The following is a 13,808-nucleotide window of genomic DNA, read 5'->3' as shown; positions in this document are numbered from 1 at the left end:
CTGGCCAGCTCATTTTGCCTGCTGTAGAAGGCAAGAGCTGGAAACAGCATCCACCACTGCCTAAGCCGTGCAGTGCTGAGCACAGGCCTGAGGCTACATTCGGGGCAGTGTGGGAGTTTGGGATGGGGTGGGAAGTTGTTGGATTTCTTAGGTGTTTATGGCAGAAGCCAGTCATGGAATGCAGAGGATAAGTTCGATGTCTCCGATTTGGTTGTAAAGGGCAGCGGTGTTGGCTTCTGCTCGTCCATGTCATCAGCTTATTAGTAGGAAGGACATGATTCCAACTCCTTCTCAGCCAATGAATAGGACAAATAAGTTGTTTGCGATGATTAGGATGAGTATTGTGATTAGGAAGAATAGTAGGTAGGGGAAAAATTTTATGATATAGGGGTCTGAAGCTATATATGATGTTGCAAATTGTAGGATAGATCGTGATACGAACAGTGCAATGGGGAGGAAGGTAAGGGAGTAGAAGTCTATTTTTAGGCTGATGGGGATTTTGAAGTTTATAATGAATTTTCATTCTCAGAAGGAGGTGAGGCTTTCTGTCCCGGAGTAGATGTAGATTGTTATGGGGATTAAGCTGATTAAGAAGGAGGCTTTGACTGTGTTTGTGATTGTGTTGGGGGTGTTGTTGAGGTTGTTAGACAGAAGTGAAAATAGGATGGGGGTGGAGATGATTAGGATGAGTATTGCGATATACGCCAGGCGGGCAGGCAGGCAGGCTTTTCCCCATCCCCTTGAGGGTGTCGCTGTGCCGGGAGAGGCGGCTGGAGATCCGCAGCTCCCCTTTCCCGGGCACGGCTCGGAGCTGAGGAAGAGCCCTCCCGCATGGCTCGGCTCTTCCTGCGGAACTACACATCCCGGCGTGCCCTGGGGCGGAGTGCGGCTCCCAGAGTGCTCTGCGCTGCGTCCGGAGGGGACGGGCCAAGATGGCGGCAGTAGAGGAGGAAGGCTCGGCGGCGGAGCCGGAGCAGGAGCCGGGGCCGGCGGCGGAGGAGCCACGGAGCTTCAAGGACTTGGTGAGACTGAGCCGGAGCCGCTCCTGCTGCCGGTGCTCGCTGCGCTGTCCCGGGGAGCAGCGTCCCGTTGCCCCGCGGAGGAGGCCGGGGAGCTGCGGGCCCGCCCGCGGCGCAGACACGTGTGGTGGACAGCGGGGCCGGGCCCCGTGAGCTGCGGGCACTCGGCCGTGCCCCGCTGGGCTGGCACTGCTGCTCCCATCGCCGCTATCTTCGAGTTGTCTTAACTTGATATGTTGTTTTTTTTTTTTATTTTCTGTGGTCATGGTGAAGAGATAGGTGTGTATGTGGGGAGGGAAGTTCATTGTGTAAACTAGGGTAAAACCGACCGTATTCTTCCTGTGCCAGTCATCTGAACAAATCCGATGAAATTACTGATGGAAGTGGGCATCACTGTGAGCAGCCTGCCCTTTCAGAGAGTTGCACTGGGGGCCTGGTGGGGTTTGTCTCCGCTAGAAACGAGTTGTCTCTGTTGCAGCATGTATTTAATTTAAGTCAGTGATTTAATCTAGGTCTTTTTGGTGATGTTTGTTCCCCTTTTCTCTTGTCACTAATGTCCAGGGAGTGACAGATGTCCTGTGTGAAGCTTGTGACCAGTTGGGATGGAAGGTGCCAACGAAGATCCAAATTGAGGCTATTCCAGTGGCTCTCCAAGGTGAGCAGTGTATTTCTTTGGTCCTGAGCTGGGGACTGCTCCAGGAACTCTGTGTGAATGAATTTTGCTGAGTGAGAAGGATCAGGGATGAGTGTGTCCCAACTTCTTCATTGCTGAGGATCTGTGTCTAGAAGCAGTTTTCATATTCATTATGTGTCCTTCCCAGGTGGAGCTTGGAATGCTAGTTTATCCTATGACCCTGCCTGCAGCCACAGACCTACAAATGAGTACAAACATTGTTCCTTGAGTGTTCACTCCTGTTGTGTAGTTGTGACAATCCGTGTTAAATAGAAATCTTACTAATCATTTGAGCTGCTAGTCCACATTGATCATTTTGGTCCTGAAATATTCAGGCATACACAGGAAGCTTCCAGTCAGTTTTGGACGGTGCTTCTTCTGGTAGAGCCCTACAGAGTGTGTGTGTGTGACTGAAAGTGAAGATGCCTTGACTAATTCCTTAATATGTATCATTTGCTTTGCTGTGAGCAGGCAACTCTTTGAAATTAGATTTCTGAAGTGAGTAATAACCAGTGACTTTCTGTAAGCATTCTGGAATTACAAAAAAAAAAATACTGAATTCAGCAGAAATTTCTGCCTCTAGATTTTTTTTTTTTTGACAAAACCCCCCAAAATGCTCTCAAGGAGGAAAGGAATAACATAGTGACAGAATGGGAACAAACTTTCAGTGTCTTCTCTGTCCTAGTATTTAACTTTTGTCAGACTCTTTTACACATATAAAATTCTCTTGGGGAAAAAAAAAAACCACAAACACAAAGGAAAGACTGAGAAATTGTTTCCAGTGTAAGGTGTGTTGACAGCATGTTCCTCTCAGCTGCATGAGTTTAGGAGGTCATAATGGATTCTGTTGATGAATTCCACCCTGTTGCCTGCATTGTTTTGGGGTAAGACTTTCTGTCCTACCCTTCCTACTGAAGGAAATGGTTTAGATTACCCTGTTAATCAATGGCACAATTGTGCCTTGTGAAATGTGAGCCTGGTAGTGCTGTTGTCCTGTAGTTTGTGTGACTGAAGTCTCAAACACTACAGTCTGTTTCCTTGTAAGCCACTAAGCAGACAACATTTGGACTAGAATAGTGAGGTGGAGTCATTAAACTGTAAACTGATGTCAGATTTGAGACACTATAAATTACATCTTATTTTGAACCTGAGGTTTGTATGACACTCTTTATATTAACAGATTTAACTAGAAAATTGACTATTGAGACTGTAATCATTGTACAGATAAATCAGAGCCTAAAAATGCTTCAGAGAGATTCTGAGATTCTTTGGTTTGGCCCTTCATGTTTTTTTTTTTCTTTTGCCTTCTGTGTGTCTGCCTTTATTTCTGTCCTTAGGGAGTTCTTGTGTTTTGTACCACAGTACTTTAAAGTCTTCTTTCTCTGTTGTGGATGTATAACAGTTTTTTCCCCCCTTGCTCCTTCTTGTAGGCAGGGATGTCATTGGACTGGCAGAAACTGGCTCTGGGAAAACAGGAGCCTTTGCTTTGCCAATTCTCCAAGCGCTGCTGGAAACACCTCAGCGATTATTTGCTCTTGTGCTCACACCAACAAGGGAGCTGGCCTTTCAAATCTCAGAGCAGTTTGAAGCTCTTGGGTCCTCCATTGGTGTTCAAAGCAGTAAGTGGCTTTTATGGTATTGCACCAGTTTTTCTGAAGGCCAGTTTGTCAGCTTGAGATTGCAGAGATAAAAATAGAGGATTTGTATGAGGGGTTGAAGAAAATGTAAGAAAAGCTTATGCTGCTGGAAGACAGAGATCTGGTATCAGCTTTGAGAAGAAAAGACTCTGTGGTCTTTCCTCATGGAGTGATCTACAGCTCTCCTGCATCCTGTGTCTAAATAGTTAAAGGTGGAAATAGAGGAGAGTGTTCTCAATCGTGGGTTTGTGTCCAGTGAAATTGCATAGAGCTCCTTCCTATGGTGTGATGTAGTTTAATCTTCTTTTCAGACTGTCTGTATTGATTCTTTAGATAATCTTTCAAAAAAAAGATTTGTGGATATTTTTAGAATTTCTAGATTTTTGCAGTTGTGTTAAACTGAAAGGAATAGATTCTGCCTGTAGCTCTGCAGCTGTGAAAATAAAATACTTGTGGCCAGTAAGGCATTAATTGCATGGCTTAAGAAACCTAGGAAGGTTAGATATGCTAAAATAAAATAAATTCTCATAAAAAGATGTAACTTTTCATTTGTGCAGAATTGCTGTGGGTGGTGGGCAGTCAGAGTGAACACTGCAGTGCCAGGGGTGGGCTGGTGCTACTCTGAGGGATTCACTCCCCTCTCTTTGTCCTGCAGCGGTTATTGTGGGTGGAATTGACACAATGTCTCAGTCTCTGGCCTTAGCCAAGAAACCACATGTTATAATTGGTAAGTTGATGTGCTGGGGATGTGGAGTGTGAATATTATCAAACTGCAGCTAACCGAAGGAAGGAGAGTACATCCTTCATTTGTGTTTTGTCCCAGCTCTGAGTACTGGGTGTTTAATGTTTCTAAAGTATCCACCAGTAACTTTGTTGCTACAAGCTCATTCCAAACCATTCCTGCTAGACCTGGAGTGCTTTTGGCTTATTTTTTCATTCTCAAGTATTTGAAATGCTGCTCTCATCTTTTGCAGTACAGCTTGTCTGCAGTCCTTTTTGTGTCACTTCTTTTTAGGACATTCTTCAGAGAGTCTGACTCCATTAGTCTTATTTCAAAACACTCTCTGAAGATACCCTATGAAAGAGTTATTCCCACAAAGCAGTCTTCACTTTTCCTGGGCAAAGAGTCCCATTTCTGTAATGGACAGCTGTCTTGCCTGTTTGGATCTTTTCCTCTGCTTTCATTCTGAATTTGCTCTTGTGCTGTTGGCAGCAACCCCTGGCCGTCTGGTTGATCATCTGGAGAACACAAAGGGCTTCAACTTACGAGCTCTGAAGTTCCTGGTGATGGATGAGGCTGACCGGATCCTTAACATGGATTTCGAGACCGAGGTGGGGATGTGCTGAAAGATGAGTTTGGAACGTTGGATGGGTCCCTTTGAAATTGCATCATACATGGGAAACACTGAGCTGTCCTGTAGAAATTAGTAGTGAATTGTAACTAAAATCTAATAATTACACACAAATCTGTGGTGGGATTAGAACATAGCAGAGTTCTGCAGAGCACTGCCAAAACAGTAGGAGGCACTCTAAAATCTGCTAGTGTCTCTGGAGTGCCTGACATAGAATGTAGTTAGGGTAGAAAACCATCACAGACACATTCCTGCAGAAACATTGCCTGATATTTGCACTGTTGTTGGACTTTTGGAGTTCACACTGTCTGTCAACAAGATAACAGCCTACACCTTCCCTCTAGAAGAAAAAAAATTGTTCCTACTGTATGTTTGCATATGCATTAGTCTTCATGTGGATGATCTTTATATTTGTGGAAGGTTTGTGTCTTGCTTGCTTGTAGTGTTTACTATTTCCATTTCCTTATTTTTTTACAGGTGGATAAGATATTAAAAGTGATTCCCCGAGATAGGAAGACATTCCTCTTTTCTGCCACCATGACCAAGAAGGTGGGAGCACACTAATCTGTTTTAGTTCTCCTTCCATCAGGCTATCCTTTTGACTAGCCTGTATTAATACAATTTTCTGACAAGATCTCTGTCCAACTAAATTTCATTATCTTACCAGGTTCAAAAACTCCAGCGTGCTGCTCTGAAGAATCCTGTTAAATGTGCTGTTTCTTCCAAGTATCAGACAGTTGAAAAACTACAGCAATACTATATTTTCATCCCCTCCAAATTCAAGGTAATGGCACTTCTGTTTCTTCTCTCTTACTGTCTTTTCTTGCTCCCACAACTGTCCAATATCTTTTCATTTTCTGAGTCCTAGACTTAATGTTGCACATGTGATTATCTCTGGGGTTTTTTGAATTCTCCCTTTGTTTCTTTACAGGACAGCTACCTGGTTTATATCTTGAATGAACTGGCTGGTAACTCTTTCATGATCTTCTGCAGTACATGTAACAATACTCAGAGGACTGCTCTGCTGCTCCGCAACCTGGGCTTCACCGCCATTCCCCTCCACGGGCAGATGAGTCAGGTATGGGCAGGAACCCTCACAACAGAGTGGGCAGAGGGCCTGGGGCTTGGGAAATGACTGCACCATACTGAGTCATACCTGCCTTGCAGGAGGAGTATTTCACAGCTAGAGGACTGGACTAGAAATTTATAGAAATCCATAGAAATTTAACTAATGTGAATGCTGACACTGGTTCTGTAGTATTTAAGAAAGAAATTAGAGAAGTGAAATTTTTGAGTAGTTTCCCCCCCAGTTCTTTTGTGCCAGTATCTTATCAAGAGCATATTAACTAGAAACTAGAATGAGTGTTATTCTCTCATTCTCTTTTTTTTTCTTTTTTCCAGAATAAACGTTTGGGCTCTCTGAACAAGTTCAAGGCAAAGGCACGTTCTATTCTCCTGGCTACTGATGTTGCAAGCAGAGGTCTGGACATCCCACATGTGGATGTGGTGATAAACTTTGATATTCCTACACACTCTAAGGTAAGCCTGTTTGTGTGCCAGCTGAGAGCTTCTGGTCACTGGGAGCAGATAGAAAAAGAAGGTGGACAAAGGAACAGAGACATCTTTTCTCTCTTCTGCTGGCTGGAAGCCTAATTCATGATTCTGTACATTGAAAGGGGTAGTTCAGCCTCTGCTGTTGAGTTGGTATCTCTGTTTGCATGGTCTCATGGCCTGGGTTGTAGAGGTGATCCTGTAAGTGAAGAGGGGAAGTAAGGAATGCTCTGTGCCTTTGCATTTCTGCCCAGACTGTATGTTTTGCCTTTTTACATTCAAGGGCTTTGAAAACAATTTTAACATATTACTAGTTTCATGTAGTCATCTCTGTGTCTGTGACCGAGGTCTGCCTTCATATTTTAAACTGTGTTTAAAAAAAGAAAAAAAAAATAAGTTCTCTGATGATGATTGGTTAAGAAAGGTGTCCTTAATATGTCTCACCTTCATATTGCTAAAGTACAGCAAAAGGAAAAGAAAGTAAGTTACCAGCTCTCTGTATGGATAGTATGGGGTTATCTCAGGGATGTGACTGTTTCCCAGCTTAGTTCCAGAAAACATACCATTAACCTGCACTTACAATGATTAAAGATACTGTGCCTTGCAAACAGAAGAAAGCATAGTAGGTCTTTTGAAGACACTCCTTTTGTAAAAGCACAAAAGTAAGAAAAAAACTGTGGGGGTGGCAGCTTGAATGGTGTTATTATGGTCTTTGTGCTCTTCTCTCTCATCTAACTCACAGAACAAATCCTTTCTTACAGTCCTCTCTCTGCAAATCCTCTATGGAGAAGGGAGTATTTTCATTTCCATAATGTAGTATAAAACCTGGAAAACAGCCTTGAAACCATATTGACCAAAGATGCGCAATAGACTCTTCTAAATTATTCTCAATCATCCTCTCTTTCACCATGCTTACCAAGTTCAAGTCTACTTGTCAGAGGGTTTCCCTGAAGATGCACTATGGAGAGCACTAGATTCCAAGACTGAAAATGCAGGCATGGGTTCACTGTGAATATTAGCTTTCCAAGGAAGTGAGAGTGAAGTCTTGGCAAAGGTCATGTATTGCAACTTTTATCCTGCAGTCTGGAAAAATTGGATTTGGTCTTCTCATTTAACAAGAGAACAATTCAAGTGTTAAAACTGAATTTGTGCCTCCACTTAGGCCTCTTCTCAAAATCTGATGCTGTACACCCTCCTGAGCAGTTAATGCTAGCAGTGTTCTTGACATTCTCTTGTTCTTTCCTAAAGAGAAAATATATAGTCTGATCTGCCATAAGATCTGTTCTGTGTTTGGTGAACATATATTATTGCTTATCAAGAAAATTGTTTCCAGGATTACATTCACCGTGTTGGGAGAACAGCTCGAGCTGGGAGATCTGGCAAATCTATCACCTTTGTCACGCAGTAAGTGATAAAATTTAACAGGCTTATTCTTTCCAGCTGTGTTTCAGAGAAGAAAATATCTGACCTTATCCTGAGTGAGAATACAATACTACTTTTCATTTTGAAGTGCCAATTGGTTTTATTTAAAGGGGAGAGAATTCAAAGCCTAGGGTGGGGAGGGAGGAAAGTAGAACAATTCTGGAAGCAGGCATTCATTGATCAGAACAGTTTATAACTGGACTATACAATATATATATTCTTTAAATATATAATGTAGGTTAAGTAACTTTGAGGATGTTTTATAAACACTGAACTATTTGTCTAAAAAGAAAATCTTTACCAAATACTTCTGAACAAAGATGAGATGAGCTGGATAAATCAGAGAAGCCATGCCAGAAGGCATCATTTGGGTGCAGCTGAGCTGCTTGTGAGACATCAGCACAAACTAACAGTATCTGTGGGCTGGAGACAAGGGCTGAAGGCTGTGAGTGGTGACAGCTGAGGCCCTCTCAGTAGGGCTGATTCAGGCTGGTGCCCTGTCTTCCCTCAGGTATGATGTAGAGCTGTTCCAGCGCATTGAACACCTGATTGGCAAGAAGCTGCCAGCATTCCCCATGCAAGAGGAAGAAGTTATGATGCTGACAGAGCGTGTGGCTGAGGCCCAGAGGTTTGCTCGAATGGTGGGTGCTGGCTTTTTGACCCTGTCCCCTCTGTTGTATTCTGAATTTCTTCAGACCAATCTCTGGGTCAATGTGTCGATTGCATTGCAGGAGCTGCGGGAGCAGGGAGAGAAGAAGCGATCTCGGAACGATGATGATGACACAGAAGAGGCTATTGGTGTCAGGAATAAGGTGGCAGGAGGGAAAAAGAAGAAAAGGAAAGCCTAGTTTGCTATTTGATCAAACTTTTTTATTTATCTCTTTATGGCTATCTGAGCTATCAAAAACAGTCAACAAGCCATCTCCAGTGGATTTTTTTTCAGAACTACATATGAAATTTGGCAGTCCTGGCTCATTCACTCTGAAGTGCAGTGTGAGTGCACCTTTTGAACTGCTGCAGCCTGTCCCACTATCCGATCTCTGAGTGCATCTGGAGTCAGATCTGTCAGAAGAAGGAGGAAAAAGTTAAAAAGAAGTGACTGAGTTTTCACAGCATAGCTGTGATGCCCTTGCTTTGGAGAACGGATGTGTTACATTGAGAACTCAAAATGTATTTTGCCTAATTTTAAAACTACCTGGTTTTCCTTGTCTTGTCACTGACCTGTTCTATTCACTTTGTGTATCAGCTCTGCCAGAAGGTTTTCTTCTCGGGTCAATCCTGGCAATTCAGATGTGACATCAATACCTTAGATTTGTCAGCTGAGGAGCAGTCCAGCACAGAGAGAACAAGCTTCAGCAGGATGAAACATTCACTGCCTGGAATTCCATCCAATACCTGCTAATGATTGACACCATCAAGGATAGGTCTGGGTTTTGGGTGGGGTTTTTGTGGCCGATTCTCGTAGTACTTACAAGTGAACACAAGAGGGAGGTATTTACGTGGGAAAGCAACGCAAAGCTGGGAGGTGCAGAAAAACAGGTATCCTGGAAAGCTCTTTGTTTCCCTGGGCAGGGAATTTTGTTACTCTTAGGCAGAGTTCCATGCCAGACAAGTAGACTTTTGCAAGAATGAGATAAGTGTACTTGATACAAAACCAGAAGGTTACTGCTAGTTCTCACTGACAATAAAAATTTTCATACAGGATGTTCCTGTTGGTAGGCAGAGTGAGGAGCTCCTGCGTATGTAAATTTACTGAAAACATAATGTCCAGTATTCATAAACTGGATTTTGTGCTACATGAAAAACAACGTTCAAAATAGTCCTTTTTAGATCTAAATGGAAAGTAGAATCTATTGCAGTAGTCAAGATGAGCACAGTGGTTATTTCACACTGTTGGCATAAATCTAGTATCTACATGTATGCTGGTCAGAATGCTTTTACACTTTTGTTAGGGGCAGCACGTTCTGCAAAGAAATGCCAGAAAACCTAAGTCTGTTTTTTACGAGGGACTGAGATACTCTTTGGAATAAAAACAGTGACAGTGTTCTCACTCTTTATTTATGATGTAGCAGTTTACTTAAATGTCCCAAACATCTTCAAGTCTGGTAGCTCTAAAATGGTCTTGAGTAAGTGGCAGATTGTAAGTGTACAAATCTTGGGTGTGTTCACTGCTAAGAGCCTTTTCTGTAAAGGAGAATGAGTGTTTACCTCCCCTGGGTCCTAGCATGTCACAGACATCTTTTGTGAAAAATCCTTTCTTTAGGATTTTCCCTCTTCTGGGAAGCTGAGGCCCCAGAAAGAGAGTGTAAGCAATGGTTGTCTGCTGCTGTGGAATATAACAGGTGCACCTGTGATTGGTCCATGTTCCATGTTTACAATTAAGGGCCAGTCAGAGACTGAGCTCTCTCTGGGACAGAATCAGAGAGAGCTCTCTTGTTGATTCTATTTCTGTGCTATTCTTAGCTTAGCAGCTTCCGAACTTCTCTCTCTATTCCTATTAGTATAGTCTTAATGTAGTATATATCCCAACTTAATAAATCAGCCTTCTGATCATGAGATCAAGATTCTCGTCTCTCTCTTCACCCCTGAAGACCCTTGCAAGCCTTGTAACAACTGGTGACCCCTCGTTGTAAGGACAAAAATTAATTTGATAAGACCCCAGAGGAGCAAGAGCTGCACTGGGTAAACCCCGAAGGCAGCAGTTATGGTTGCTTTACAAGTGACCACAGAAGTGGATTTTAGCAGGAGCTGAAGAACTGAAGATCCTGATTTGGACAGAGTTCACAGCCAAGGCTGACCACAAAGCGAACCTGAAAAACCTCTGGGAAGATGGTCGGAAGGAGCAGCAGAACTGTGGAGCTGGCCAGAGCATGCTGGGCTCTTTCAAAAGGTACTGTTGGCTTTTCCCTTCCTGATGATGCAGCCCTGCCTAGTTTGTGGCTGTTCATATGGGGAACGCCCCCTTTAGAGGATGAGGTTCAATTTTCTCCTTCAGAGGAGAAACTTATTGCCCTCTGGCAAAAATGGGGTGAAGAGGATGGACTTTCCCTGTCAGAAACAGATCTCTATGAGTTTTTTCGATGGGCAAAGCTTTTTGGGTTTTTTACTGATGTGCTATATGCCCCACGTGCACTCCGACAGAGACTGCGACTGCGCCTCCACAGCAGACCCCAGAGTCAGCGGCAGAAGACGGCGCCGACCCCGTGCCGTGCCTGCCGCCGCTTTCAGAGCCAAGGGACACAGCAGTGGCGTGTGCCTGCGCATCCCCGCCGCCTCAAACCGAGACAGTCCCTGTTCAGGATGGTGCTGAAAACGGCGCTGAACCCACGGGACCCTCGAAGCAGCCCACGGCCGTTCCTACACCCAGCGTGATTTCCCGCCCGAGTGTTTCGGGTTGTCCTGGGGCTGCCCCTGCTGGGGGAGCTGGGACAGGGGAAGAGGGCGTCAGTCGCTCCTTCCGTGAAGCCGGCATGGCCCGACAGCTGGGGGCAGCCCGCCTGCCTGCGTTGAAGATCGGCATTCTCGGCGGGTTGGGGAGTGTTTGGTCGGTTGCTGCCCCGTGGAGGTTGCCATCTCTGCCGCCCCTCTTGTGCCCTAGTGGCGAGGGGCCGGTGGGTTCTGCCGAAAGTTCTGCCTTTGGTCCCCAGCCCGGTGGGGGTGGTGCCATGAGGCAGATGGGAGACACACCTGATGCATTTGCATTGCAGAGGCAGGGGGCACAGCGGGAAGCGATCATGGCTTGCTTGCTGTGGGGAACAAAACATTGCTAGATCCGAGATGAGGATTTTTGGGGCTGCTTCTATTTCCCTGCTGCTGGCATGCCTCAGTGGTTTTGGGGAAAGGAAGCGTCTCACCACCCGTGCTGCCATTGTATTGGCAGCAGGGTGCAGGCCTGTAGGAATGCAGAGCCTGCCTCGTGGGTTTGGCCTGGGCTGTTGGGCTCAGGAAGTCCCTGGGCCAGGGCCACTGCCTGGCCTCCTGATGGCTGTGGGGGTTGTGGTTTCCCCTACCGGTCCTGGCCCACCTTTTGTGGGCCAGCTTTGGGGTTCCTGGTCCGTTCATGGGCCAGGGCCCCCCAGGGCCTTTCTTTCTCTGGCTCTGCTCTGCTGCTGCTGCTCTTTTCGATCACAAACAAACAAACAAAAAACCCCCAAATTTTTAAATTAAATAAAGAAGATTGAAATAGCTGGCAGCAGCTCTGAAACATTGAAGGGCCAGAAAAGGACATTCCAGAAGTTGTTCAAAATTGAATGGTTTTTGATAACTATTGATGGACTTTTTCTGCAGCAAGCCTGATTCAGGACCAAAAAGGACTTTCAGATATGTCCAAGAGGAAGATCTTCAGCCCATGGAATGTTCCTGAAACTCAGCTGCTTGGACTTGAATTTTCTTAGCGTTGTTTTTTGCATTTTCTTATATTGTAAGAGTGTTTCAGTGATTTGATAGAACTGTATGTTCTACAGGTGAAGAAATTTCCTGTTCATTCCACATCAGCATTTTTCTTTTTAATTTATAGAATTTGGAAAGGTGAAATGTCACAGACATCTTTTGTGAACAATCCTTTCTTTAGGATTTTCCCTCTCCTGGGAAGCTGAGGCCCCAGAAAGAGAGTGTAAACAATGGTTGTCTGCTGCTGTGGAATATAACAGGTGGCCCTGTGATTGGTCCATGTTCCATGTTTACAATTAAGGGCCAGTCAGAGACTGAGCTCTCTCTGGGACAGAATCAGAGAGAGCTCTCTTGTTGATTCTATTTCTATGCTATTCTTAGCTTAGCAGCTTCCGAACTTCTCTCTCTATTCCTATTAGTATAGTCTTAATGTAGTATATATCATAACTTAATAAATCAGCCTTCTGATCATGAGATCAAGATTCTCATCTCTCTTCACCCCTGAAGACCCTTGCAAGCCTTGTAACACTAGCACAGAGGGGCAGGGGTGAAAGGACATAAATGAGAACATTTTACAGGGCACTTTGGTAGCAAACCACACAGATAAGAGCCCTAGAATGCACCAGAGAGAGAGAACAAAATGAGTGATAATATGGGTGGAGATGCAAGTGCTTGTTCCCCGTGGAGCAAGGGAACACTCCCAACTGTCCTGCTGGGTGCTTGAACAAAATTTCTTATTCTTTGCAGGCAGGATAGGGTTGGTTCCATTATCAGCAAAGGAAGCTTAAATCTCTCTGAGGGTCCTGGATCCCTGGAAAACCTCTGGAGTGTTATTGCCAGCTATGTAATGGATGAGATGCAGTCAGTCTGAAGCAATCTTGTAAAGTGGTGTGAAGGACACTGACTGCTGGAGGAGGTAGGGCAGAGTCATTCCTTTCAGAATTCCTTTCAAGTTGATGGAGTCTGTAGCATCTCCCTATGTTCTTCCTATTTGGAAGCCTGCAGCAGCAGAAGGGATGTCTTGTCCCTTGGTGGAGTCAAAGGTTATCCCTCTTTTGCAGTAGCAGGAATATTGGTGGGGAGAAATGGAGCTGCTCCTTGTGAAAGAGTACAGAGCCTCATTGAGAGGAGTGACTAGACAGCTGGCCACCTCCCTTGATTTGGAATGACAAACTGTAGAAGCACTTGACATTAGAAAAGCAAAGGTCTCACCACACCCACATTCTTACTGATGCCTCACCTGCCACAGGTATGTGCATTCAGTTTCAGCTAAAAATATCTCAACAGGTTGGAGGGGCAGGAAATGTTTCTTTATTGTGGCTACTCCAGAGGGGCTGGGTCAGAGGGTGTTTTTATAACTGAAGTGGAATAGGGAGTGTCTGGAGATGTATTTGGGCAAAATAGAATTTACAGCCAGCTTAAAACAAAATCTCTGATCTAATGAAACATGAGGGGAAAAGAATGAAGTGAGACCTGTCTCTCTCTGAATAAATGTTCAGAAAAGACCAGCACTGGTATGTGCTTGGCTGCATACTTTCATACAACAACTGCTGCCAGTGTTTGTTCAGTCAGGAGGGCTTTTGAGGGGCAGTTCTGGAGCACACCCCTGCACCCTCTGGAGTTTCACACAGCAGGGAGCTGAGTGGAGGATTAACCTCAGCATGACATAAGGTAGGACTGGGCTAACACAATTTGTCATATTTTTATGGTTGAAACTCAGGTGAAGTTTCAATGAAAGCTGTGTTGTCAAAAAATGTTCAGTGGG

The 13,808-nt window shown here is 44.6% G+C and overlaps 1 protein-coding gene across 1 annotated transcript; it reads left to right on the top strand.

Moving 5' to 3' along the window:
* Positions 1-919: 919 nt before the first annotated feature.
* DDX47 (DEAD-box helicase 47) lies at positions 920-12,517 on the top strand. The gene is made up of 12 exons (XM_058022707.1): positions 920-1,022; positions 1,581-1,674; positions 3,123-3,311; positions 3,985-4,056; positions 4,543-4,661; positions 5,159-5,230; positions 5,349-5,465; positions 5,613-5,759; positions 6,083-6,220; positions 7,566-7,636; positions 8,166-8,295; positions 8,386-12,517. The coding sequence occupies exons 1-12, from the start codon at positions 933-935 to the stop codon at positions 8,500-8,502; spliced, it is 1,356 nt and encodes a 451-aa protein (XP_057878690.1). The 5' UTR covers positions 920-932; the 3' UTR covers positions 8,503-12,517.
* Positions 12,518-13,808: the final 1,291 nt, after the last annotated feature.

The sequence above is a fragment of the Melospiza georgiana genome, chromosome 4 (genome assembly GCF_028018845.1).
Source record: "Melospiza georgiana isolate bMelGeo1 chromosome 4, bMelGeo1.pri, whole genome shotgun sequence".
Classification (NCBI taxonomy): domain Eukaryota; kingdom Metazoa; phylum Chordata; class Aves; order Passeriformes; family Passerellidae; genus Melospiza; species Melospiza georgiana.
This window is presented reverse-complemented; position numbering and strand designations above follow the sequence as displayed.